The sequence below is a fragment of the Eurosta solidaginis genome, chromosome 3 (genome assembly GCF_040869045.1).
Source record: "Eurosta solidaginis isolate ZX-2024a chromosome 3, ASM4086904v1, whole genome shotgun sequence".
Classification (NCBI taxonomy): Eukaryota; Metazoa; Arthropoda; class Insecta; order Diptera; family Tephritidae; genus Eurosta; species Eurosta solidaginis.
In genome coordinates, this window is record NC_090321.1 from 191,892,270 (window position 1) to 191,919,664 (window position 27,395).

Sequence of the window (27,395 nt, forward strand, 5' to 3'; positions counted from 1 at the left end):
GCCTTGAGCTCAACTACAGTGCGATCGAGGGTGGTCTGGGAGTGCCTGACCACACTTGCGATTGCATCGAATTATTTTACAATTAAGATTATCTGGGTCCCGGGCCATAGTGATATTCCGGGTAACTGTCAAGCGGATCTCTTAGCCCGAATCGGTACAACTGAACCGGATGAAGATGGCTGTAGGGATTTCGGGATTCCGCTAGCCACCTGTGGATTGCTCTTCCATAGCTGGGCCTCGAGTCAGCTCAGCAAACGTTGGGCGGACACTACGTCTTGTAGGATATCAAGATCTTTCTGGCCGAAAGTGGATGGCAGGAGGTCTGCTGAAATAATTGGGTTCACTAAGGCTCACCTATCAATGGTCATTGGGGTTTTGACAGGGCACTGTCTCATGGGTATCCATGCGGTACGTCTCAATATATTGGAAACTCCATCCTGCTGCAGCTGTATGGAGGATGATGAGGTGGAATCACCAAATCACTTTATGCTTGACTGCCCAGCTTTTGCCAGAACTAGGCGAAAGTATTTTGGTCGTGACTCACTTGGATCTCCCGAGGAGCTATCCAAGGTTGAGATCGGGATCATTCGGAACTTTATATCTACGTCACCGTTAGTTTAGTTTATTATATGTGGTATCACAACGGACCGTCATGTTGTCCAAGTGAGCTTCCTCTCATCAGGGAAGCTACCACCCAGCCTCACCTAACCTAACCTTGGCAGGAACGTTACTCTTATTACTATATGTCTGCTTAATAAAAATTAGCAAAATCGGAGAACGACCACGCCCACTTAAAAAAAAATTTTTTTTAAATTTAAATTTTAAAAGAAAAGTTAATAGCTTTACAGTATATAAGTAAATTATGTCAACATTCAACTCCAGTAATGATATGTTGCAACAAAATACAAAAATAAAAGAAAATTTCAAAATGGGCGTGCCTCCGCCCTTTTTCATTTAATTTGTCTAGGATACTTTTAATGCCATAAGTCGAACAAAAATTTACCAATCCTTGTGAAATTTGCTAGAGGCTTAGATTCTAGGACGATAACTGTTTTCTGTGAAAAAGGGCGAAATCGGTTGAAGCCACGCCCAGTTTTTATACACAGTCGACCGTCTGTCCTTCCGCTCGGCCGTTAACACGATAACTTGAGCAAAAATCGATATATCTTTACTAAACTCAGTTCACGTACTTATCTGAACTCTATGTAAAAAATGGCCGAAATCCGACTATGACCACGTCCACTTTTTCGATATCGAAAATTACGAAAAATGAAAAAAATGCCATAATTATATACCAAATACGAAAAAAGAGATGAAACATGGTAATTGTATTGGTCTATTGACGCAAAATATAACTTTAGAAAAAAACTTGGTAAAATGGGTGTGACACCTACCATATTAAGTAGAAGAAAATCAAAAAGTTTTGCAGGGCGAAATCAAAAGCCCTTGGAATCTTGGAAGGAATACTGTTCGTGGTATTACATATATAAATAAATTAGCGGTACCCGACAGATGATGTTCTGGATCACCCTGGTCCGTATTTTGGTCGATATCTCGAAAACGCCTTCACATATACAACTAAGGGCCACTCCCTTTTAAAACCCTCATTAATACCTTTGATTTGATACCTATATCGTACAAACACATTCTATTCACCCCTGGTCCACGTTTATGGCGATATCTCGAAAAGACGTTCACATATAGAACTAAGGCCCACTCCTTTTTAAAATACTTATTAACACCTTTCATTTGATACCCATATGGTACAAAAAAATTCTAGAGTCACCCCTGGCCCACCTTTATGGCGATATCTCGAAAAGGCATCCGCCTATAGAACTAAGGCCCACTCCTTTTAAAATACTCATTAACACCTTTCATTTGATACCCATATCGTACAAACAAATTCTAGAGTCACCCCTGGTCCACCTTTATGGCGATATATTGAAAAGGCGTCATCCTATAGAACTAAGGCCCACGCCCTTTTAAAATACTCATTAACACCTTTCATTTGATACCCATATCGTACAAACAAATTCTAGAGTCACCCCTGGTCCACCTTTATGGCGATATCTCGAAAAGGCGTCCACCTATAGAACTAAGGCCCACGCCCTTTTAAAATACTCATTAACACCTTTCATTTGATACCCATATTGTACAAACGCATTCTAGAGTCACCCCTGGTCCACGTTTATGGCGATATCCCGAAAAGGCGTCCACCCATAGAACTAAGGCCCACTCCCTTTTAGAACACTTATTAACACCTTTCGTTTGATACCCATGTTGTACAAACGCATTCTAGAGTCAACCCTGGCCCACTTTTATAACGATATTCCGAAAAGGCGTCCACCTATAGAACTAAGGCCCACTCCCTTTTAAAATACTCATTAGCACCTTTCATTTGATACCCATATAGTACAAACAAATTCTAGAGTCACCCCTGGTCGACCTTTATGGCGATATCTCGAAAAAGCGTCCACATATAGAACTAAGGCCCACACCCTCTTAAAATACTCATTAACACCTTTCATTTGATACTCATATCGTACAAACAAATTCTAGGGTCACCCCTGGTCCCTCTTTATGGCGATATCTCGAAAAGGCGTCCATCTATAGAACTTAGGCCCACGCCCTTTTAAAATACTCATTAATACCTTTCATTTGATACCCATATTGTACAAACGCATTCTAGAGTCACCCCTGGTCTACCTTTATGGAGATATCTCGAAAAGGCGTCCACCTATAGAACTAAGACCCATGCCCTTTTAAAATACTCATTAACACCTTTCATTTGATACCCATATCGTACAAACAAATTCTAGAGTCACTCCTGGTCCCCGTTTATGGCGATATCCCGAAAAGGCGTCCACCCATAGAACTAAGGCCCACTCCCTTTTAGAACACTTATTAACACCTTTCGTTTGATACCCATATTGTACAAACGCATTCCAGAGTCAACCCTGGCCCACTTTTATAACGATATTCCGAAAAGGCGTCCACCTATAGAACTAAGGCCCACTCCCTTTTAAAATACTCATTAACACCTTTCATTTGATACCCATATCGTACAAACAAATTCTAGAGTCAGGCTTGGTCCACCTTTATGGCGATATCCCTAAATGGCGTCCATCTATAGAACTATGGCCCACTTCCTCTTAAAATACTCTTTAATACCTTCCATTTGATACACATGTCATACAAAACACATTCCAGGGTTATCCTAGGTTCTTTTTACAACATGGTGATTTGCCCTTACTTTGTCTCCACAGCTCTCAACTGAGTATGTAATGTTCGGTTACACCCGAACTTAGCCTTCCTTACTTGTTTTCTTAGGCTTTGCTTGCAACAAAAGTTGGAAGTTGGCTACTTTTTCATGTCAGATTGCGTCAGTGTCGTTCAATCTGCCGTTCTCCTTAAAAATACGTGCAATCTACTCATAATGCATAAGATTCTGTAAGTAGACTTAGGAGTTACAATGAACTGCAAACTTAGTTTCAACTCTCATAAGCACATATGTATCTATGTATGTTTTTTAGGCTAAGAAAGTGGGAGAAATTAGTTTGTTTCAATCTATCAAAATCTGCTATTCTGAGGGGTTGAAATAAACATAAATGCCCTCGCTTTCTATTCATAAAACACTCTTGCCGGCAAAAGTTTGTGTCCTTCTTTACGAGCTCTCTTCGAGTTGAATTAAAGACCACTCGTGAGTTTCTCTAAAAAAAAAAAAAAATCTGTCGCACTTCTTAACATTTTGGAATTGTGAAAAAAAGTGCTCATTTCAAAACTAACAGTCAAAAAGGCTATCATCTGATCTAAGTGTTTCCTATGCTTACACTTAATTTTCGAAATATGGTTTCTATCTGATCATGCTTGTGATATATCAATTTCACACAGGGGTAATGAAATAATTAGCCAAGTTTCCTACATGAAAGCCCTTATTGAACTCATACAAAATAAAAATTTCTAATTATTTCATTTTATTGAATGCCTCATGGAGTCGTTTTTCTTTATGGGTGGATCGGATTTTGTTGTCAATATAACAAATGACAGTCAAAAATAAATTTTAGGCACGTATACGGATAGGTGCAATATGTATGAATAGTTGCGAATGCATTTTATTTTGGTTGTCTTTATAGTTAAACAATTTTTTAAACTGTAATATTTTTTTTGGGCTGCTGACAGATGACTTTAATGAAGCAAGTGCTCCCGTGTGAAAAGGAAAACTTAATTATTTCATTTAAAAAATTTGTGAGTCCATTAAGTTTCTGCGTGAAATTAGTGTTAGGAAATTAGGCTTTCGAATACAAATTTCAATCAATGATTTAATTACATATGAGAAAATATACCATTATCGAATTGACTTTTTACAATGGAGCTAGGTTTGGAGAAATTCTTTTTCTTTCTAAATGTTTGAGATTATTTATCCTTGGGTTTAGTTTTCTGCAGACGTTCCACCTTTTTCACAAGTTCATCGATATTTAAATCGTCCGGAACGTTGAAGACGGCCTAAAATAGAGATTTGAACAGTTTTGAATATGAATGCCTATATGTTACATAATTTGGGTGGAAATGCCATGATTTAGTATCAGTAAGTTTTCGAAAAGTAGTTTCTGCTATTTTCAAAGTATTCATATAATATATACATATACATATAATATACAAAAATTGTCTTGTGACTCATTTTGCAACGAACTGTGAATACCCATTTTGCATCTTGTAGAAGTTTTGGGGGATTAATGAAAAATTTAAATACACTTAAATGATGGGATTTTTCGCTATAGCGAATGTATATTTTTGTGGTAAAAGTCTATTTGAGGGGTCGACTGCTAATACGCTACCAAAAATATAGAGAGAGGTGTCAGAAGACGCGTATTGACCTCCACAACAATAATCGGAAGGCGTAAAAGAAACATTTTATCCCTGTCCGGATATATTTGCAGTTAAAGTCGGCGATTTTCATATGGTTGTTGTAGTACCCACAAAAAATTGTGAACATAAGTGTTTTGTGCGGATATAGTTTCCGTCTTCAAATCGGTGTTGGACCCACCCAGGCTAATTTTTTATACGCGCGGCCGGAGGCCGCCAACGCAGAAGGCGTTCTGCGCAAAAAAACTATGGATACAACCCCCGGTTTCGAAGGGACTCGTGAGTAATTTTTCATTTTTTCGTTAATATCTTTTGAACGAGTTAAATTTTTTATTTTCCGCCTTCGGATTATTGTTGTCGAGGTCAATACGCGATTTTTTGACACCTTTCTCTATATTTTTGGACGCGTATTATCAATTGACCACAAGTCTATTACCATTTTTGTTGTTCACCTGTTTTTGCTGTAAATTTGTTATTTTTTCTTCAATAATAATCTTATTCCGCTGCATTTCAGACTCGGATATGAGACGCATATTGACAGATGTTGTAAACCTAAAATGAAAAGGTTTTAATAAACTTTAGTAAAGCTTTAAAATAATTAACTCTAAGTTACTTTTCTAGCAAGTTGCATTCTGCAATCTCTTTTTGATGCTGCCTCTCCTGCTCCTTTATCTCGGCTTGTATTTTAGCAATGGTTAATTTGTTTTCTAAATGCTCCTTTAGCTTGATGTAATAAAACTCTTTTAAATATTCCAACTGTAAATCATGCAATTGTGTGACCTGGTGGAGCTCAACGCACTCATCTAACATCGATCCAACATCTTCAGGCAAATCACAGAGTTCAAGTCCTATTAGACGCAGTTGATGTTCATAATGTTCTCCTGCAATGGGGCAATTAGACTAAAAGTTTTCTTGGTGCTACCTCATTGACTTACTTAACTTTTGCAATGATTGCACCTCATCTTGCAACTGGAAATGATCTATGTATAATTGAGAAAGTTATTGATTAATATTAAGTAAATATATCCAATATTTACCCATTATCTTCGGCAAAATTTAATTTTTGTGCATTTCAATTAAACGTCAAAATTCCAAAGAAACCTACCCGAACCACGGTTACCAATTTCGTCTATTCGGGCCAAAAAAATGGCCTTCCAACCCATGGTTGCTGGTGCCTTTTTTCAATTTTGGTCCTTTTTAGGCTGTAATCAGGATTTTGGTACTTTTTTGACTTAGGAAAACCTGTTCAACACTGCCCATAAAATATTGCACACCTTCAGAAACCCTTATATAATTTTCAATTTATCTCAACGGATTTCTTACAAAAAAATGTTTGTTATAAAATATAGCAGATCAACGGCTCTTCACCTATAAGATAGTTTAGTAAAGCGTTGGAACTTGAAGCAAACCAAATTGCGTTAATTGTTGATGAAACAAGCGGCCAATCAGAAAATCTTGTTTTGGTTGGCTAGATATTTCGATCGGTTATCAAACACTTTTCGTGATAGATTTTGGACACTATTTGAGCTTAAAAAATATGTTGCAAATGCAGGTGCACCTCAAAAAAAATTTGACGGAGTTTGCAACTGATGAAGTCATTCTTGTATTGAAAACTAAATCATAGCATGACAGTTATTTGTTATATATTGAGTGCTCTTGCCACTCCCTTAATTTATGTTCAAAATTCCAAAATGTAAGTTTTGAAATGTACATTCTTCTCCAACACACATTTTATGCAAAAAATATACATTTCAAAAATCGCACTTACTGAATCCAGGCCATAGATGGGAAAATTGAAACGTGAAACTGGTAAAAGAGAAAAGAATTAAATTAAAAAAAAAAAAAAAATGGAGCACCCAGCTTTGAAATTTTTTTTTTTTAACTTTTAGACTGTTTTTGATAAAATTGATGGAACCGAGCTCTGGAGAAATTTGATTTAAAAATAAGATTTTTATGTAAATAAAACAAAGCTAGTTTGTCTTTTTGTTAAAATGAAAGTGTGTGTCACATTGTACTTTGCCACAGCCTGAAATTTAAGATTTTATAACGACTTCGACCATTCGTATGCTATATGTAAGGAAATAATTTGTATTTAGTGAGTATTTTTAAATGTAGAACAAAGAAAGGTGGTTTGACTTTTTTGCAAAACGTTTGCTTGGTTTTCCAGTGCGTGTTTTAACTCTAGTTGAATATAATAGAGTTTAACCTTACCACTCTAGTCAACATTAACGGGAAAACCCGGCTTATGGTCTATATATATATATATATATAACTTAAGCTGTTATGTCCTTATATTTGTGACACCATTTTTTTCTTTTATTCAAGTTCTGCCGGTTGTGTAAGCCGAGTCCGAACAATTTCATGAACGCCTGGTTTTTTTTTTAAATCGAGTTTAAATTCTAGTTAAGCGGCCGAAGTGGCAGCGTAAATTCTTTAATTTTTGTCGTATCGCTGTAGGCGTATCCCTAACGTAACCCCATACGATACATTGTGATCGATTAATGGTACTTTAACCTAAAAATCGTGAAAATTTCATAAAAATAAAGAAAACGCAAAAATTACAAACATATTCCACAAAAAATAAGTCTCTTAGTCGTAACGTATCCAAAACAATGAATAAAATTCATACAAATTTATTAAATTCACCAACTCAAATATTTGTAGGTTATGGATATGGCGAGAAACCAAAAACCAATTGGTTGGCTACGATACGATTACGACCTTTGAGCGTTACGATATGGCACCAAATCGATGACATTGATTCCCATAAGGTTGGTCGAATCAGCTGTTATAAGGTTACCGATACGGTCATGATACAAAAAAGGAGGTAGTTCCATTTAGTATGACGTTAGCCACTTGACTTTTGCGGGGACAATGACAATTTCACTAAAAACAAGCTACCAGATTCAAAAATGTTACGAATTTTTAAAATTTTGATGTATTTCATTCTAACGAATACGACTAAATTACTTTCATAGTTATTTTAAGTAAAAAAGAAAAAAATAGCCCCATGCCTCGGAAATATTTTAATACGAAATATCAGCCCAGAAAAGGTTTTTAATAAGTTTTTCGAGATTGTTGGTGGAAGAAATATGGAACGAAGTATGCTCAGAACATTTTGACAAAACATACACGTTTGTCAATTGTTTGCTCAAAGGAGGTCCTTATAAACCGACACCGCAATTTCTTGATAAATGGGCTACAAGTCCACATTTTTATTTTCTTTATTTATTGTATAATTCAAGCGTTGCCCTTTAGGAGGTAATTGTTAAACCATTTTTTAGGGAGAACATACCCTGTAGCTCTGCAGGTTAGCCACTAGTTATGAGAGTGTTTTTGCCCGTTGTACCAGGGGTCACCTTGGGGCAGCCCCACCTACACACATTCTGTGCCCTTTTAACATTGACATAGATGTTTAGATTTTGGAGGTACACTTTTTCTCAACATACCTTGAGAAATATCCACTGTAGGCGCATGATAAGAGGGCCAAGCTAGAACAATAGGATATTTCGTGTATTTTTTTCTGTCTAGCGGTCAAGCTGCCATAAAGATATGAGTCATTAACCAATGTATGAGTCATTATCCACTATTTTTCAATAAATTTACATGATTTACTGCATTCTCAATCAATATGAATGCACATAAATCGTGCTAAAGCATATTATTATTGCCTCAAATGACCATTGCGTTTTCATCCTGAAGAAAATTTCCAGCCAGAAAAACCAAAATTTCGCCTTAAACAGTAAAGGTATGGCAACGCTTCTGGCAAAACAACAAACATTATGAAACTTCAAAAATCCCCAAATACGTCAAAAAATTTTGAGTGGAACTACCTTTTTTCGTATCATGGATACGGTTACCGATAACCATGGTGCAACGATACAAGGTGGCAGCATGGAACAGCTGATTATACCCTTTTTTTATTTGATTTGATACATCAACTTCCGGTGCCGTACGATTTTGACATTTGTCCATCGAATTTACAAAAACAAAGTACATGGAATTTTTATTTATGTTTGTAGGTATGTCACCATGCTTCCACCTTGTATCATTCCGCTATGCCGATAACGCACCAAAGCATTGTAAATTTTACCAAGTAGCGCAACTAACAGCTGATCGGTGACAATTCGCACATTCACACGCACAGTTCTCGACTCAGTTTCAAAAACAATTTTTAGATTATTTAACTCAAATTGTAAAGTGAGACAATCCTTACGAATTTATGTATATAGAATATATAAGGCGTTTTTGTTGTTATTAAACCAATTGTTTTATTTTTATTAAAGCTTTTATCATTTTTTTTTTAACTTTGAAAAGACTCCGAACACCATTCCTTCATTATATGACATTCAACTGCCTAGTCCACTGCCTTCCACTCTATTCGCAATATAACCTCTATTTAAGTTGCCAAACTATATAGTAAACAATGCACCAAAGTCTGCAGCACATAATAAGTCATCTGCCAGTTGTGGCGCGCTTTTTTACCATCAGCTGGTAAATAAAAACAAAAAGTAATCACAAATTCGTTTAAAAATACATTAGAGCTAAGATGCCTGATGATTTAATTGCAGTAAGACGGTTTCTAAAAGAACGCCTACAGCGCGACTTCACAACGCTGCATGGACATGAGGTGGAGCGTGAAAATGTTAAACAATTACTACAACGCACTGCAGAGTTGGGTGAATCAAATTCGTTGTTACTCATTGGGCCGCGAGGTTCCGGAAAGACTACAGTGAGATTAGCTTAAAAAATTAATTAATAGCTATAATGTATAACGTAATTTTCCGCTTTTATTTTAGTTAATAAATGCAGTGCTTGCTGACCTTGTTGCTTTGTCCTATTTTCAACAAAATACAATTCTGGTGCACTTGAATGGCAACTTGCATACAGACGATAAGCTGGCATTGAAATCAATTACTGTACAAATGCAATTAGAAAATGCTGCAAATGGTAAAGCTTTTGGTTCGTTCGCTGAAAATTTAGCCTTTCTTTTGGCATGTTTAAAATCGGGAGATAAACGCTCAAAAAGCGTTATATTCATATTGGAAGAGTTCGATCTCTTTTGTGCGCACCACAATCAAACATTGCTATACAATTTGTTCGACGTGTCACAATCAGCACAAGCGCCAATATGTGTAATAGGAGCAACTTGCCGCCTAGATGTTATTGAGCTACTGGAAAAACGTGTCAAATCTAGATTTTCTCATAGGTACTAAAAAAGGTGTAGCAGGTTTTATTTCTTTAACTGGTTTTTCTTTTATTTTGCAGACAAATCTTCCTTTTTCCCTCGGCTAGTACATTTGAAAAGTATGTGGATCTTTTCGAATTATTATTAAGCATACCTAATGAAAAGAAATTGAAGCAAATAGCGGAGCGTGTATCTCATTTAAAAATGTTTAATTCGACTGAGTTAACAATTCACCGCCAACATTTTAATCCATCCAAATATAATTTTAATAGAAAATATGTCGACTCATGGAATAATCACATAGCCGTTTTAATTGATGATGACGATTCGGTAGCTGTTTCCTCTTTGCGTACATTATACGAAATGGACAAGAGCGAATCATTTTTAAAAATTTTCTTATTTCGCTTAGTTGCTCAGTTGGATACGGATATGCAGCCACATATCACATCAGAGCAGATTTCTGAAGTGGTTGCTACCTACACAATTGATTCAAGAGTTGAGCTACTCTGTGGCTTGTCCGTACTCGAAATATGTCTTGTTATTGCTATAAAACATCATTCCGAAATCTATGATCGTGACCCTTTCAATTTTGAAATTGTGTTTGCAAGATTTGCTAAGTTTGCAAAGGTCTCAACCACTATGCAAGGTATTGAACGTGCTGTCTCGCTGAAGGCGTTTGAACGTTTGCGTCACATGGAAGTAATACAACCGATTTCTAGCGGAATTGGTAAAGTACAAAAAGATTTCGAAATGCATCGTCTAGCGTTAACTTACGGACAAATAAATGATGCAATACATAAGTATCAAGCGCTGCCAACTGAGGTATCGCAATGGGCGCAAAGTTCCATAATTTAAGTAAAGCATAAACTACGATTTAAATTATTTATTTAAATTAAGAACTATTCATTGACATAAAGTAAGTTTGAATAAGATTTTCTGCATTTCCATTGAGTTTTTAGTTATAGTTCTAAGAAAAGTTTAGTTTGCATACTGCCGTGGTGAGAATACTTTGTTGCTTATCGATCCCGCCGTCATTGTGCTTAGATCTGGTCGTAAGGTTTCCTCCACTCCACCGGATGTTTGCGCCCGACTCGACAAAAGTATGAACACTTGGTGCTGCCGCAGCTCGTACATTCGTACCAGCATCCAGGACAATTTGCATAAGGACAGTCACATGGATCGACTTCATTCTGTTTCGTAGGCTCGAAATAAATTTTAGGAATGCCTCGCCTCAGCCGATTTTTATTACCAACTTTTGTATTGTCCATTTAACTCAAATAAAGAGAATGGCCTGGTAATTTGCTTAACTTCGAAAAGAAGAAAATTCGTGCTTTAATTGATAAACAATACAATCACCGTTATATCTCAACACAGGGCTGCAATCACGGCTGCCACCACTATTTTTAATACAAATTTTCGCAAAATGTACCATTTTCGATTAAAGTGAAATTTTTATTTTAATTTTGGGATATTATTGTATCTCTGGAACTATCAATAATTGAAACCCCGAATCCAAACTATGTACATATAACAGAGTGCCTCTGACGGGAAACGTTTCAAAAACTATGATTCGAGGGCATGCACTTGGAATTCCCAGATTGTTGCAGAAGAAGGTACAGTGAAGGTTGATGCCATCTTGAAGGCAAATTTTTACATCATCGCCATGAGATAAACGCAATGTGTGAGTCAAGCCAGTAGCTTTAAGGAGGTACGCGCAAGTCGCAGCCACTCCATGGCTGTTGTGGTATGAAATAGAGTATCTTGGCGCGGTCCGCATCGTGGCCATGTTGTTGTAGCAGTGCTTCGCCTTACCTAACAGCCGCGACCGATCACAAATTGTCATCAATATCCTCTAACGGGAGTCCAAGGAAACTTGCTGTTTTAATAGGGGTGGACCATAAGGAAACACCCCTTTCCACGTTGGTTCCACATTACAATTAAAGAGATGGTTGGTGTCATGTGGGGGACACATTGCAAGCAGCGCATACATTTTGCATGTCGGGGTTGATTGTATTGTATTGTATTGTATTGTATTGTATTTTATTAAACATTTTCCAGATGCATACTTATTAACCTAAGATTACAATATTACATTAAATAATTTCAAATTACTATGCAGCATAGGAAAAGTATATGGCATTTTTTATATTAAAGTTTAACATAGTTCTAAATGCCAGTCCTAGCTTTGGTATATTGTTTTGTGTGGGGTGTACAAAAATAAAAATTTCATAAAGAGTTTAAGTTATACATTAAATTAAATCATCAAAGATATGAAAGAGAATCAATACTAAATATTTGCAGCTTCCTAAGGTATGTACGGTTTATAGGGTCATCCTCAGCATCGTTTCTAATTCATAGTGATTATAACCAAAAAGATACAGCTTAACTTCTTTTCTAAATAAGTTGACATTTCTTATTACCTGTACAGTGGGAGGAAGGGAGTTGAAAAATTTGCACGACGTGTATGTGTAAAAACTTCTAAAGTGCGACGTCCTAGTATGCGGAATTTGTACCATCGGAAGTAGATTTCTTCGTAAGTTGTAGACTTCCGAAGGAAAGCTTTCCAGGTAGCCACACCGTATAAAGAATGTTTTTAAAACTTTGTAAAGATAGAGATGTCGACACGGAAATATATCTAGTTTCCTAAAATATAGCATAGAGTGAGACCTATAGTTTGCACTACAGATTCGCCTTATAACCCCCTTTTGAATTGTTACCACTGCTGACAGCTTATTAGCCGAAGCGCCGCCCCAGCATGTGATACCATATTGCAGTTTAGATTGAAATATTCCGTAGTAAACTGTTTTTAAAGTGGATATTGAACATAACTTTTTCAGACGATAAAAGTGACGAGTGGTATATAGAAAGTATTTTTTTAGAGAATTAATGTGCTCAGACCAACTCAAGCGGTTGTCTATTATAATTCCTAGGTACTTGAAATTCTCAACAACTTCAACCCTGAAGCAGCTCTCACTACAGTTTCTATTACAATCAAAAGATCTCATCGCGTCACTTTGAGTGCACGCTATATGGTGCATGTTAAAGCGAGAGCACACTGCGGAGTGAAATATGACATCATAACTTGGTTGTTCTTTGAGAACATGACTGAAATACATAAGTCTAGTTTTACTACTTACAATCAGTTTGTGTGAAGCGAACCAGGTTCGTAACAAATGTATATCATGGTTAATGTCACATATTAATTCAAAGTAATTCGGTGTACTGTACGCAATTGCAAGATCGTCTGCAAAGGCAGTGGCCTTGCCTCTCAATGGAAGCTTAAATATTGAATTAATATAGACCAAGAACAATATTGGACCAAGAACTGAGCCTTGGGGAACACCCAGATTAACAAGCTGTAAGCTACTGTAGCTACATTCTACTTTAACTTTTTGTGTTCTGCCCGATATATACGATTTAAGCCACTTATGCATAACACCGCGGAATCCTGCACTATATAATTTATCCAATAGTACACCCCTATCGACCATATCAAAAGCTTTTGTTATGTCCACAAAGAGACCAGCACAACTTCTTTTTTCATCCAGAGCTTTGTAGACGTTGGTGCAAAAATCTAGCAAAGCGTCTTCTGTTGAAAGGTCAGAACGAAAGCCAAACTGCATGGAGCTAAAAAAGCTCGCTTTATTTAGAAAATTAACAATTCTGGTTTTAACAGCCTTTTCAAAAACTTTAGATATGGCCGAAAGTAGTGAAATAGGTCTGTAATTATTAACATCTTTTTTATCCCCTTTTTTCAAGATCGGAATTACAATCGCACATTTCAAACCATCGGGAAAAATACCCTGAGTAATGCTGGTGTTGAATAAGTATATCAGTATATCAACCACATTAAAATATATCTTTTTTAAAATTAAATTGGAAATACCATCCTCACCGCATGAACTAGAGTTTTTTAAGGTTTTTATAATGCTTATAATTTCGAAACCTGTGATAGGGTCAAAAAAGAAGCTATTTCGAGCATATTGGCCCGATGGTAAATGGGTCGCAAACCGACAATTGCAGTTAGTTAATACTGTGTTCCCAACCGTTGTAAAGTGCGTGTTAAGTTTATTAGCTACTTCCACAGCATCCGTAATCGACTGACTTCCAGCTTGTAATGCTATTCGCTCATTATCTTTTTCACCGTTTCGATTAAGAAGATTATTGACAACTTCCCATTCTTTCCTAATATTACCAAGTGCTGAATTAAACTTGTTTCGAAAGAAGTGTTCCCGCGTCAGTCGTATGGCCTTATTGGTGCTATTACTTATTTTGTTGTATCTAGTGCGGAGCCTTCTATTACTAGGATACTTAGCACATTTTTTTCTTAGTTGGTTTTTGAGCTTTATTTTCTGTAGGAGATCCCGAGTAATCCAAGGCTTAAGTCTCACATTTTTTTTACGATTATTTACAGTATACGAAGAGTTGAGAATGTGCGCGTTTAAGGTATCTAAAAATATGTAAAAAGCTACTGATATGTCATTTTCAGCGAGGACATTCGACCAACTTTCGAAACATAGCTTATGGTTCAGCATAGGGAAATTAACTTTGGTATATGATTTCTGAACGCGATTTGCTTTTGGTTTGTCGAAAACAATTCCAAATATTTGCAAACCCGTCATCGTGTGATCAGTTATTTGCAAGTCAATGTTAAAACTATTACAATATCTATATGGTACGGCATTAAAGCGGCAAAAAATATGATCAATACACGTACCCGAACTTAAGCGCGTCGGCTCATTAATATAGGAAGTATAACCATTTCCAGCCATCAAGGCCAAATAATCGTCAGTTGTATTACAGTGATGCAAAAGGTCTAAATTAAAATCACCCAGTATGAAAAAGTTTGTAGTTTCTTCACACAGCACGAAACTGGAGTATTCTTGAATAAATACAGAAATAGGAACAGATTGTAGTCTGTATACCCCTAGGAAAACAAATTGTTCGCCTTTTATATTAAGAGAAAGTTGTAGCATATCAGCACTATAAAGATTTTTACTTACTGAGGTACACTCATAAGTATCGCGCACAAAGGCTCCAACACCTCCCGCACTGTATCTATCATTCGCATTGGCATAAAAATTGAAATGAGGTATGCTGTAGTCACTTACTTCATAAGAATATATCCAAATTTCCGTTAAAAATATAATATCTGGTAGGCAACCTAATGCATCGATATGACTTAAAAATAAATCAAAATTCTGCCTAAGGCTACGTATATTCTGATGCACAACTTTTATATCGTTAGAACCTACTGAGGGCGCTTTATGAAAAAAATTTTTGCTAGCGATGATTGGGTTATCATCAATCAGAACGTCAACAAACATCGAAGAAAAATAAATGAAGAAAAAAAGAACAAAGAGTATAGCTACAGAGTAGCTAATCAACAATAAATTTGATGTCTTCAAAAGTTCTGATGTTGATAACCCTCTCATTTTCTGCTCTTTTTAATAGGAAGCTCGATTTCCCTAACCATAAATATTTGTAGTGTTTCTCTTTCTTTAATTTATATGCTGCCGTAAACAAAGCTCGATTAAAACCCGTGAGTGCATCATTAATATATATTTTGCTATTGCTAGTTCCATCAAACATTCGCGCTGTCAGCTTACGTGCTTTTGTTTTTCTCGCTGCCATAACTCTCTTCTTGGTATCAGTTGAGGAGAAATGCACGCGTATAACACTGCGGGTGAGCGAAGCGTCATTTTTTTGCTTTATGCTTCTTACTACGCATTTTTCAATCTCAGATGGTGTTACTGAGATTCCCAAAGTGTCCACGATTTTCTGCATACATTCTTCCGCATTGTTGCTGTGTTCTTGTGGAATGCCAGCAATTTCAATCACGTTGTTAAGGTCTCTCTGGTCTCTCCAGTTAAGCTTGCTCTCTAACGTAGTCACCTTTTCTTTTAATGCTTTGTTTTCATCAGCAAGCATACTCAGTGTGCTAAGCATTTCAGAGTTAACACTTCTGAGGGCAACTATCTCTTCTGGATATGTAAGAGTTTAACCTGTTACAGTACCCAGATCGAAGTTGAGCAAGAATGGCACGCGTTTCCCTGGGGAGTATGCGTTCCTCTTCCGCGAGTTTTGGATACTTTTCTTTGAGTACTGGATTCACCGGGCAATTCCCGGCATAAAGGTCCGACGCCAGCTTGTGGAGTTCACCAAGGACCTGCTTGTGTTTTTTCGCTTCATACGGCTGGGTTCTCAGGTGCCGTATTTCCTCAAAATGCTTACGGAGATGACTGTTTAAGCCCCTAGGCGCTGCTGGCTCATCAATCAGATGTCTGTTGGGATGCCAAGGTTTCTGGGTATTCAACAGGAACTGTTTGGTCAGCATCTCTTTTCTCTCCCTGATGGGGAGTATTTTCGCCTCATTATGCAGATGGTGTTCTGGGGACATAAGAAGACAGCCCGTGGCGATGAGAGCAGTATTTTGGCAGGCCTGTAGCTTCTTCCAGTGGGTAATTTTTAGGCTTGGCCACCATATGGGTGACGCGTAGCACGTAATCGGCTGGCTAATTGCTTTGTATGTAGTCATGAGCGTTTCTTTATCTTTTCCCCAAGTACTGCCAGCGTGGCCATCTTCACTATACATAACACGTTTGCACCTATGAAAAAAATATATGTTGTTGTTGTGTAGAGTGGCGAAGGGTACGGAGCAGAGGGAGTAAGAGGGATCTGCCGCAGACCCGTGCCACACTAAGGATTGTCCAACGCTTAGGAGCAGTGGTCGACCCAACAGGACTGGAAAGCGAGCGCTTGGTATACCGTAGAAGTAGATCGAAGCCAGTTCAAGGGGTTTGCTGCGAGAAACCCTCGGTACTGCAGCCAGTACGAGGAGAAAGAAGCTTCGAACGGCAAAATGACGATGCAACGTTCAGAGGAAGGCGATAAGCCTGCTTTCAAGAGTGAGCTCCTAATCCTTGAGGAGAGTTCGTTTGACGTGAGGGTTCAGCACGGTTGAGAAGGTTCCTGGGTTCAGCACGGGCGGATTTGGCATTTACTACTCGCAAACGGAAGTAGGGATGCGAACTGCAGTCATTGTGATCTCGCAGCGGCGACCGTCGAGCAGAAGAACAAGCAGACGTTTATCCTGATATCCTGCTAAATGGCCCATATTTCGGAGGCACCACCGGTGAAGTGCAAGAGGCTAGTACAAGAGGAAGGGCGTAAAGGGGGCTTGGTCATAGGTGCGGATGAAAATGCGCACCAGCAATGGTCTTGATATTACATTGAGCTCTGAACGTATGATTGAATGGTTCTTGCTAAACCATCTTTCTCCGACCATGCGACTAAAATACCAAATTAATTCAAGGGGTTGTGTAGCACTACCCTTTCAAGGGATTGTTGAGGTTGACACCGTGGCGAATCCTGTTTCCTTAACAGCCGAGGCTCTGGCGACCGCAAGTTCCTCATGGATCTAGGAGGTGGGAGGGCGGAATGGCCTAGAAGGCTTCATGAGGTCATACCAAATCGTTCCCGAGATGGTCGGGCTAGTACCTTAATGGTGCTTGATACCGGAACGTACCGGATCTGCATCCGGCAAAGGATCATCATCATCGATAACATAGTTTTTCTGCGTTACATAAAAGTTACATTTATTAAAGCTTTACTTAAAATAAACGGGTTTGACTACAGTAAAATCCACACTGCGTATAACAGAGCTTGCCCTCTAAGAAGATTCACAGGAAAAGCAAAGCCGCCATGGAAAGAAATGTTTAAGCTGCCAGCGAAGCGTGCCGGGACGAGTGTAGGGATCTGTTGGGGATCTACAAGCTTGAAATTTCCAGGCCGAAGATAGTCTTGTGGAAAAATGTCTGTGCGGTTGAGCAAATTTATTGCAAGGAGAAACATAGCCCAGAGACTAGTGAAGAAAGAGTGGGGAAACGTCGCGTAATAGTAAGGAGTCCCTTGAGGTGCTTTTCGACACACATTTCCCATCGATAAATGATTCAGAAGAGCCAGCAGGTCGTGGAACGGCTTAAAACTATTCGATGGGTGCATAAAGCTGTGGTCAATGGTGTCGTTTGTAGTATCGCTGTAGTCGTATCAGCTGTTTATCGTTACGACGGTAAACCAAAACCCAATTGGTTGGCTACGATACGGTTACGACCTTAGCGGCACCAATAATCGATTGCATTGGTCGAATCAGCTGTTATAAGGTTACCGATACGGTTAGCGATAAAGCACCAATGTCTCCAGCTTGACACTGAAGCATGTACCGCACTCTTGGAGAATTGCTCGTGCAACTGCCCTATCAAAGGCGGGGAAGATCGGTCATATGTCGCTTCCCAAGGCAGTCGGTTCTATGTACCGGAGCGATTCGGGATTTTTCCCGACCAAGGACTGTTATTTGAGTGTAACCTAATTTAATTTGTTGTGTCCCTCCCACAAATTGTCATCCTCCTAGCAGCTCCTCGCAGCGGGGCTGCGCCATACTCTCTTGCTCCGGGAAGGTATCGAACCCAATCCGGGTCCGTCTCCTGACCCCGGTCCTGAGAAATGTTTTGCTGCGTTTGCCAGAAAAGAATCCTTTTAGGAACGTCATACTCTTGTCAGTGTGTCACGTGCAAGGGATGGTTGCATTGGACAGGTTGTTCTGGGCTGGATCCCAAAATCAGACGTCCTCGTAACTTTTATAAATCTTTTGTGGCTCCTTGTTGTTCACGCCCAAGGGCGTCCCGTAGTCTGCGCACCTGCTGCCCCAGTGGATACTGCCCTAATATTAGCGCCTTACTCACTGGCGATAATCGCATTATCTTAGGCGATTTCAATGCCCTTCACGATTCAAACTTGCAGGCGGACAGGGGTGAGATGTTGGCGGATCAAATAGAAGAAACGAAGTTCTGCACAATAAACGGAGACGCCCCCACTCGTATGGTAGGAAGCTGTCACAGTTCGCCAGATATATCAATCATGAGCGCAGGACTCGTAAACTGCGTCAACTGGCAGCCCATGGTAACATTGGCATCCGACCACCTGCCAATACTTATTTCGCTCGAGCGTACCGCCGACTTCATCGTCACCGAAAAATGCACTTTCAAAACTTTAAAAAAGGAAAGTGGGATGAGTACAAATCCTTCACAGACCGCCGCTTTGTAGCACCCCCTATACCGACTGATGCTCGCTAAGGGGAGCGTGCCTTCCGCAAGGTCATTGAATCCGCCTCGGCTCGCTTTATTCCCAACGGAAGAATTCCCGAAATTCGGTCTCATTTTCCGGCGGTGTCCGCAAATTTAGCGAGAGAACGTGACCTTATAAGACAGCTTGATCCCGGCGACCCCCAAATAAGGCATATAAACCAACGCATCAGATTGCTTGTGGATGAACAGCGGGCGAAATGGGAGAAGCATCTAAGTAGTTGTAACCTCTCTGACGGTGTGGGTAAGCTTTGGTCCACCGTAAAATCCCTATCGAATTCGTCCAAGCACAACCACAAAATGTTCATCGCCTTTGGCGATAAAGTGCTGTCGGATGCGAAAAAATGCGGGAGGGCTTTTTGCCGACAATATATAATGCATTCTACGGTTGACAAAGTTAGACGGAGGGCCAACAGACACGCACATAAACATAAATTCAGCGCGTCCCCAATTACCATCACCGCCAAAGAGGTTGAGGATGCCATCGGTCAAGCTAAACCATCTAAAGCAGTGGCCCCAGACGGCATAGCCATGCCGATGTTTAAAAGGGGTTACCCCCTTTATCCCCAAAATCTAAATACCCAAATCAAAATCCATAATCAAAATGCCCAACACGAAATCCGCATTTTCTGTGTGAAAAACATTCAAATTAGGTTAAAATCGCGGCGGATAGTTAGGTATGTTTATTCTATTTCCAAATTAACACTTCAATATTGATGATTTCACAAATATTTAATGGACACATTAAAGTAAATACAGTGCAACGTATTAACTTATAAATACAATTAATATAGTATTTACATAAAAAAAAAAAAAAAATCGAAATTCATTGCGTTGCAGATAAACAACGGAACATTTTTTTCTTGTTTTTACAAATTATAAATACATATGTACATATGTACATATATTTTTATGTATAAATTACATTACAAAACCCTGCCAGCAGTCGTCTATCGCCAAGAACTAGCTAATTCGATACATTTTCCAGTTATTAAGGCGATAGAAATTCATTTGACAAACAAAACTTATACTTAACGGAATTTTTTCTCCAAGAAGATATTTAGGCGATGGAGATCTGTAACGTTTTGAATTTTCCTTTTTTCACTTTCACAATTTATAAACCTCGCCTTCCAAAATGAAATAAAAATAAATAAAATTCCAATCCATGATCTGGCATTGAATCGACGACTTTTGCATTGTAGTCATATATGTAATACTCCTATATTGCTACAAAAGGCTAGGTACATTCCCAAACATCAGAGTGGCCGATATATTGCTGTTTACACGTTTTTGTTTTCAATAATCGAATGTACCTAAATTTAAATTTTTTTTTGTCACACTTATGCTGCTACAATCACAAAAATTTTATAAGCTGTCTTGTTTTGATTTCCAATTCAAAACACATTGCGATCATTTTCAATTAGCAATATAGGAGTATTACATATATGATTGTAGTTGAAGATCTAAGCCTGTGTGCCACTGATGTACATGAGAAGTTGTTGTCAAATTCACAATATAACATTAACATGGTTAGAACAGACAGAAGATATGAAAACACATACCTACTTACATAACTACATATATATAAATGCGTAATTATGTTTATATACGCGTCAGAACTTTATGATTAAATTAACATTTTTGTAATTTTGTGTTCGAGGTTTTTTGATATTTCCTCAAAAAAGGTTTGGGGATTTAACCCCAAAAAAAGTGCGGGGATTTTGTGTTGGCGATTTTGGTTATGTGATTTTAAATTTGGGGATTATGTATTTGGGATTTTTTTTAGCTGGGGATTCTGTGTTTGGTGTTTTTTTTTGTGAACTTAGGGGCACTCCCGTTTAAAAGCCTAGGAAAAGAGGGTTTCAAATATTTAGCAAATGTCTTCAACCTGTCTCTGTCCACCTTTGTCATCCCCTAAAAATGGAAAATGGCCAAGGTGGTCCCGCTACTAAATCCTGGGAAACCAGCTAACATAGGAGAGTCATATCGCCCGATATCTCTCCTATCGCCAGTAGCCAAAACGCTTGAAGCCATTTTGCTCCCCTATTTCAAAGCAAATTTGCAACTAGCCTGTCACCAGCATGGCTTTAGAAAACTTCATAGCACAACCACCGCGCTAAATCCCATTGCACCCAGATAAATTGCGGTTTAAACCAACACCCCCACCATAGAACAGTACTCGTTGCGCTAGACCTATCAAAAGCTTTTGATACGGTCAACCATGGTACATTACTGCGAGACCTGGAAGGGTGTACTCTTCCCCCATGTCTTAAAAGGTGGACCGCAAATTATGTGGCTGGCCGGCAGGCATCGGTGCAATTTAGAAAAGCAACATCAAAACCAAGAATAATTAAACAAGGGGTGAAACAGGGTGGTGTCCTATCGCCACTTTTGTTTAACTTCTACATATCAAACCTACCTTCGCCACCAGAAAGAGTTACTATCGTTTCCTACACCGATGACTGCACAATAATGGCCACAGGCCCAGGCCCACAGATCGACGATCTTTGCAACAAAATAAACGGCTACCTCCCTAATCTCTCCAGTTTTTTGACCTCGCGAAAACTGACATTATCACCGACTAAATCATCGGCGACCTTCTTTACAACATGGACGTCCCAAATATCGATCGTTTTGAACATCCACGTCAATGGCACTACGCTACCGACTGTCTTACACCCCAAAATCTTGGGTGTGACATTCGATCAGGATACATATTTTGGTGAGCATGCAGCCGCAATTGTGCCGAAAACCCAGAGCCGTAATAAAATCCTCAAATCTCTTGCTGGCAGTACTTGGAAAAAGATAAAGAAACGCTCATTACCACTTACAAAGCAATTGGCCAGCCGATTGTATGCTGCGCGTCACCGATATGGTCGCCAAGCCTAAAGACTACTCACTGGAAGAAGCTACAGACCTGCCAAAAAACTGCCCTCAGAACCGCCACGGGTTGTCTTCTTATGTCCCCAGAACACCACCTACATAATGAGGCGACAATACTCCCCACCAGGGAGAGAAATGAAATGCTAACCAAACAGTTCCTGTTGAATACCCAGAAGCCCGGGAATCCCAACAGACATCTGATTGATGAGCCAACACCGGCCAGGGGCTTAAGGACTCATCTCCGTAAGCATTACGAGGAAATACGGCACCTGAACACAGCCGTATGAAGCCAAAAAACACAAGCAGGTCCTCAGTGAACTCCACAAACAGGCGTCGGACCTCTATGTCAGGAATTGCCCGGTGAATCCTGTACTCAAAGAACAATACCCTAAATTTGCAGAAGAGGAACGCACACTCCCTAGGGAAACGCGAGTCACTCTAGCCCAACTTCGATCTGGGTACTGTAACAGGTTAAACTCTTACATATCCAGAATCAACCCCGACATGCAAAATGTATGCCCTGCTTGCAATGTGTCCCCACATGACACCAACCATCTCTTCAATTGTAATGTGGAACCAACGCCTCTAACACCCTTCTCATTATGGTCCAGCCCTGTTGAAACAGTTTTCTTGGACTCCAGTTAGAGAATATTGATGACAATTTTGATCGGTCACACCTTTTATATGGGGCGAAGCACTGCTACAACAACAACAACATCGGTCATATGTATCACAGGGACTACAGGCCCATTAGCTTATCATCACTTCAGCTCAAAAGTTTTGAGAGGCTGATAGATGTGTACATAAAGTTCAGAGAGCCTAAATAAATGTAAGATGCGATAACCCCGAAGACATTTTAGGCCGAGCTGGCAGATGAGTTTTCATTGAGAAGCTTTTTATGGCAGATATACACTCGGAGTGTTTGCCAAATCGATGCCGGGGGTGACCCCGCTTAGAAAAACTTTCTTCTAATTGGAAAATCTTGTTTCTAAAATTTTGATGCTGCTTTGGCCGGGGTGGGAACCCAGGATCTTCGGTGAAATAGGTGGAGTACGCTACCACCACACCATGGTGGCCGCAACGCAACATGCGTACATATACGTACTGCATAGGGTGGTTATAAACATTGAGAAAGATCTGGAATATAAAGAGTATGCAGTAGGAGTATTTTTAGACATTGCCGGTGCTTTCAACAATGTCGCCAAACGGGCCATAATCGATGGTCTTAACTACATTGAAGTATATCCAGTCGTAACCAGATGGACCGGTTGCATGCTAAATTCCAGGAAGATTACATCATAATGGGGGTTGTATGAGACCCCGAAATCAGTGGACAGGGACACGTCGCAGGGCGGGTGCTGTCACCTATGCTGTGGACGGTGATCGTCCACCAACTGCTGAGGCGGTTCGATGAGGGACTCGTCGGTTTACGCAGATGACGTTGCGATTTTCACAGGTGGAAATTGCCTTCCAAGAGTTAGATCTTTGACGGATCGGGTGGATATGGTATTGTTTACTAAGACGAACAAGGTCCCAAATTGGATCAGACCTAGGACTGTAATTTGTCGTGGAAGCTCAACGATTACAGAGTCTATCCCATACTTTAGAGTCCTTATTTGGTAAAAAGCCACACAAAAAAGAACCTACCTAGCAAAATAAGAGGGGGTATGCAGGCTATGAATGCTTAGCATTACGGGCTGTATTAGTATTTTAGTATTTGCCAAGAGAGTTATTTTATAACACAGGCCCTGGTTTTTTGTTAAGGTTTTCAGTTTGGGCGTTAAACAAACTTCTGGTAACATTAGGGACTCATTCAGTCTATGTGAGGTGCTCACGGACCGGCCCGTTCTACCTAACCTAACCTGCTTATTCTTGTGCCTGTTTTAAGGCGTTTAAAGATGCTTAAAGTCGATGACGGATATTGGTCCGGTTCGTTCCGGAAATGGCACCATTAAGGTACTGGCCTGAACATCGCGCGAACGTTTTGTGATGACCACGTTAAATCTTCTAGATCAGCCAACCACTTCCTTCCGTGAGGGACTTGGGGTCGCCAGAGTCTTGGCTGTTAAATAAACAAAATTCGCCACGAGAGGTTGACATTTGAGTTGGAAAAGCTGTAAACTGCTCTGGAAAGCGCTTGAAAGGGCTGCTCCCTTGAATCCTAATGATAATGGACCAGATGACCATGTGTGCCCTTTATTAACTTATCGCCTCCGTATTCAAACAGCTCTGCGGGGAATCCGTCGAAACGTACATTAAGTCGGCATGGATTAAGGTATCGGGCTTGGAATCTCCCTTGCTATCTGTCACTGAGTAGAAGTGTTCGATCCATAACTTAACGGCCTGGTAACCAAGTCTGCCTGATTGGAGTTTGTAAGGAGCATGTACCAGCTATTATGCAAAATGTGTTCGGGCGAGCGCATTTCTCCGGATTGGAATTTAAGTGTACTCTGCCCAGTCCCTAAGAAAGGCAATGCGCCCTACTCATTATATTTATCATACCTGTCCTGATTTATGGCTCGAAATCATGAGCGGTGTGGAGAGAAGATGGGATGGCTCTTGGATGATAACATCGGTGTGTATCGGAAAATGTATAATGCTTATCTGGATGAGCTTTATCCAAACATGAGCATAGTGCAACGAATGAAAGTCCGAAGACTTCGCTGGTTAGACCATGTTACCGAATGAGTGGAAGCAAGGGGACTTCGACTGAGGAAAGAGGGAAACGTAGAGAAAGACTTGATAGAATTTTTTGCTCCCAATTAGAGTCAGTTATCGCGATACAGGTAAAATCCGTCTATAGGCGGTTCAAATTTAATTGATGACGATTTTCTAGTGCCACAAATTTGTGGTCTTGGTCGATAAAGGAACATGAAAAGGTTCACACATCCAGGACACTAGAGCATTGCCGGCCGTCAATCACAACATGTTCAGTTTGATTCCTCATGCATATATGCTCGATGCATATTTTTAACGTTTGACGGTGAAGTTGATCAGCTCTTTACTTTTCTGAGATGCTATCTCGTGAGGGCTAAACATTCTAACTGTAGAGCCAAAGTCTCCTTTACTAACGAGGCGGTAGTAGCATTTGTATGCATTTTCGATATTTTGTCTACATAGAAGTGGCGATGAGCCTGCAGAAATATGCGCAGAATATGAACTAAGCAATAACAACTGTAGTCAATTGGGAAAATGTGGGATCCTCTCGAGTTTAAATTCTGGCTAAGCTAATCTGGTTGTATACCATTTCCTAACTGTTCTTGTACTGCAATCTAGGTCAAATGAATGCGATATAGCTCACATGGCAATTTAGCTAATCGATAATTTAAATTCCCTTACAATTTTGGACCCGCATATTTTGGTTGCTTGAATTGAAAAGCGATAAGTACACAAGTGGGCTAAGTATAAATTGAATTGTCGCAAAGATCAACAGCACAGTGCAGGATCGAGCTTTGTGAAACGAGTTTCCAAGTAGCGATTGAAATATTCTACATAAAAGTCTTATTCGAACTATACATTTCATTACAAGTTTTGCAAATATGCATTCACGTTTGCTGCTAAGAATCTTGCACGGCGTCCTGCTCGTACTTGCTATATCAACAAATCATAGTGAGGCTAATGAAAGTCCTGGGTTTTTTCTCAAGATCACAAAAAATATACCACGCTTAGGACGCCGTTCGGATAATTATTTTTTAAAAAATATGAAAGCAGTGCCACGTATGGGACGCAGTGCGGATGAGGTAAACGTTTTTTTTGTCCCACAGTAAAATTTGTTAGAGCTTATACAAATTTAATTTAACCTTAGTCTACCAGAATCAGTGATATTCCATCGCTCGCAAAGCGTATGCTCATGAGTCCATCTGCAGCTGCAGCCGCTGCCGAACGTCAGTACAGTCTGGTGCAACCCGTCACATCAAACACTCTCATCGAATTGTTAAATACAAACGCTGTTGCAACGGATAATATAAAATTTATACATTGGAGGGATTTTGATCGTGCTTTGCAAATGGACACCGAATTGTATGACAAACTTATTTCATTGGGTCGTAAGCCGGACCAACGTTTGAAAGAAGATCTTAATATTGATATGTCTCCGGAATATACCTCATCCCATAACAATAACAATGATAACATGTATTACAACAAAAATATCGACGATATGTATTCACCCAGCTTATATTACAACCAGTTGAAGTAGAAAAACTATGCAGGCTTTGGACCAAACTTAACCAATTTTTTCTATACTGAATTATCATTACTTTCGTTCAAAAAGGCTCCAACCAACAAATTTTTGGAAATTTGGGTTTTCACAGATTTTGGTATGATATATTATAGTACACCCTCAGTAATAGTTTTAAAATGTTAGAACCCGTCCATACCTAAGGCAGTAAAATGCACTTACTGCATTTTAGGAATTTTAATGCCAATAAATTTTCACGATTACAATTTAATATTAAATAAATAAATACTTATTTAAAATTCACAAAGTCTTAAATTTGAAAAATAAAATAAAAATTAAAATTTCTCCGATTTTACTTCTTACACTTTACTTCTTTTTTGCTATGGAAGGCGGAACAGCGTTATACCTCTTTGAAAATACCATATTCGCTTGTAGTGAATGTGATATAAATTTTTATACTCAGTTGAGCAGAGCTCACAGAGTATATTAAGTTTGATTGGATAACGGTTGGTTGTACATATATAAAGGAATCGAGATAGATATAGACTTCCATATATCAAAATAATAATAAATTTGTTTAATAATTTGGGAAAAATTTAAACAACGTGACATCAGGACGGACAAGGCGACAGCTGTTTCGAAACAGCTGTCGCCTTGTCCGTCCTGATGTCACGTTGTTTAAATTTTTCCCAAATTATTAAATAAATTATAAAATTAAAAAATTGCTTCAAATAAATGTTTTCATACATTTAAAAAAAAAAAGCAATATGGGCAATCCCCGATTATTAAAAATAATAAATTTGATTGAGCCATGTCCGTCCGTCCGTTAACACGATAACTTGAGTAAATTTTAAGGTATCTTGATGAAATTTGGTATGTAGGTTCCTGAGCACTCATCTCAGATCACTATTTAAAATGAACGATATCGAACTATAACCACGCCCACTTTTTCGATATCGAAAATTTCGAAAAACGGAAAAAGTGCGATAATTCATTACCAAATACAGATAAAGCGACGAAACTTGGTAAATGAGTTGAATTTATGACGCAGAATAGAAAATTAGTAAAATTTTGGACAATGGGCGTGGCACCGCCCACTTTTAAAAGAAGGTACTTTAAAACTTTTGCAAGCTGTAATTTG

General features: G+C 39.0%; 3 protein-coding genes across 6 annotated transcripts in view; 2 read left to right on the top strand and 1 right to left on the bottom strand.

Moving 5' to 3' along the window:
• wac (wee Augmin) overlaps nt 1-6,116 on the bottom strand; it is a 33,129-nt gene extending 27,013 nt beyond the window's left edge. Inside the window, exons 1-5 of one of the 4 annotated variants that reach the window (XM_067774363.1) lie at nt 5,901-6,089; nt 5,799-5,843; nt 5,477-5,744; nt 5,316-5,415; nt 4,072-4,503 (exon numbers count right to left, since the gene is read on the bottom strand). In XM_067774363.1, coding sequence (XP_067630464.1) covers nt 4,414-4,503; nt 5,316-5,415; nt 5,477-5,744; nt 5,799-5,843; nt 5,901-5,904 — 507 coding nt within the window. In that variant the 5' untranslated portion in view covers nt 5,905-6,089 and the 3' untranslated portion in view covers nt 4,072-4,413. Of the gene's footprint in view, nt 1-4,071; nt 4,504-5,299; nt 5,416-5,476; nt 5,745-5,798; nt 5,844-5,900 lie in introns of those variants that run through there. The other 3 variants (XR_010951201.1, XM_067774362.1, XM_067774364.1) reach the window with 3 other exon arrangements.
• A 3,154-nt stretch (nt 6,117-9,270) lies between these two features.
• On the top strand, nt 9,271-12,281 carry Orc4 (origin recognition complex subunit 4). Its single transcript, XM_067774365.1, has 3 exons — nt 9,271-9,595; nt 9,663-10,072; nt 10,132-12,281. Exons 1-3 carry the CDS (start codon nt 9,413-9,415, stop codon nt 10,904-10,906), a joined length of 1,368 nt encoding a protein of 455 aa, XP_067630466.1. The 5' UTR covers nt 9,271-9,412; the 3' UTR covers nt 10,907-12,281.
• A 13,243-nt stretch (nt 12,282-25,524) lies between these two features.
• ETH (Ecdysis triggering hormone) lies at nt 25,525-26,595 on the top strand. Its single transcript, XM_067777882.1, has 2 exons — nt 25,525-25,814; nt 25,880-26,595. The coding sequence occupies exons 1-2, from the start codon at nt 25,614-25,616 to the stop codon at nt 26,270-26,272; spliced, it is 594 nt and encodes a 197-aa protein (XP_067633983.1). The 5' UTR covers nt 25,525-25,613; the 3' UTR covers nt 26,273-26,595.
• The last annotated feature ends 800 nt before the right edge of the window (nt 26,596-27,395 follow it).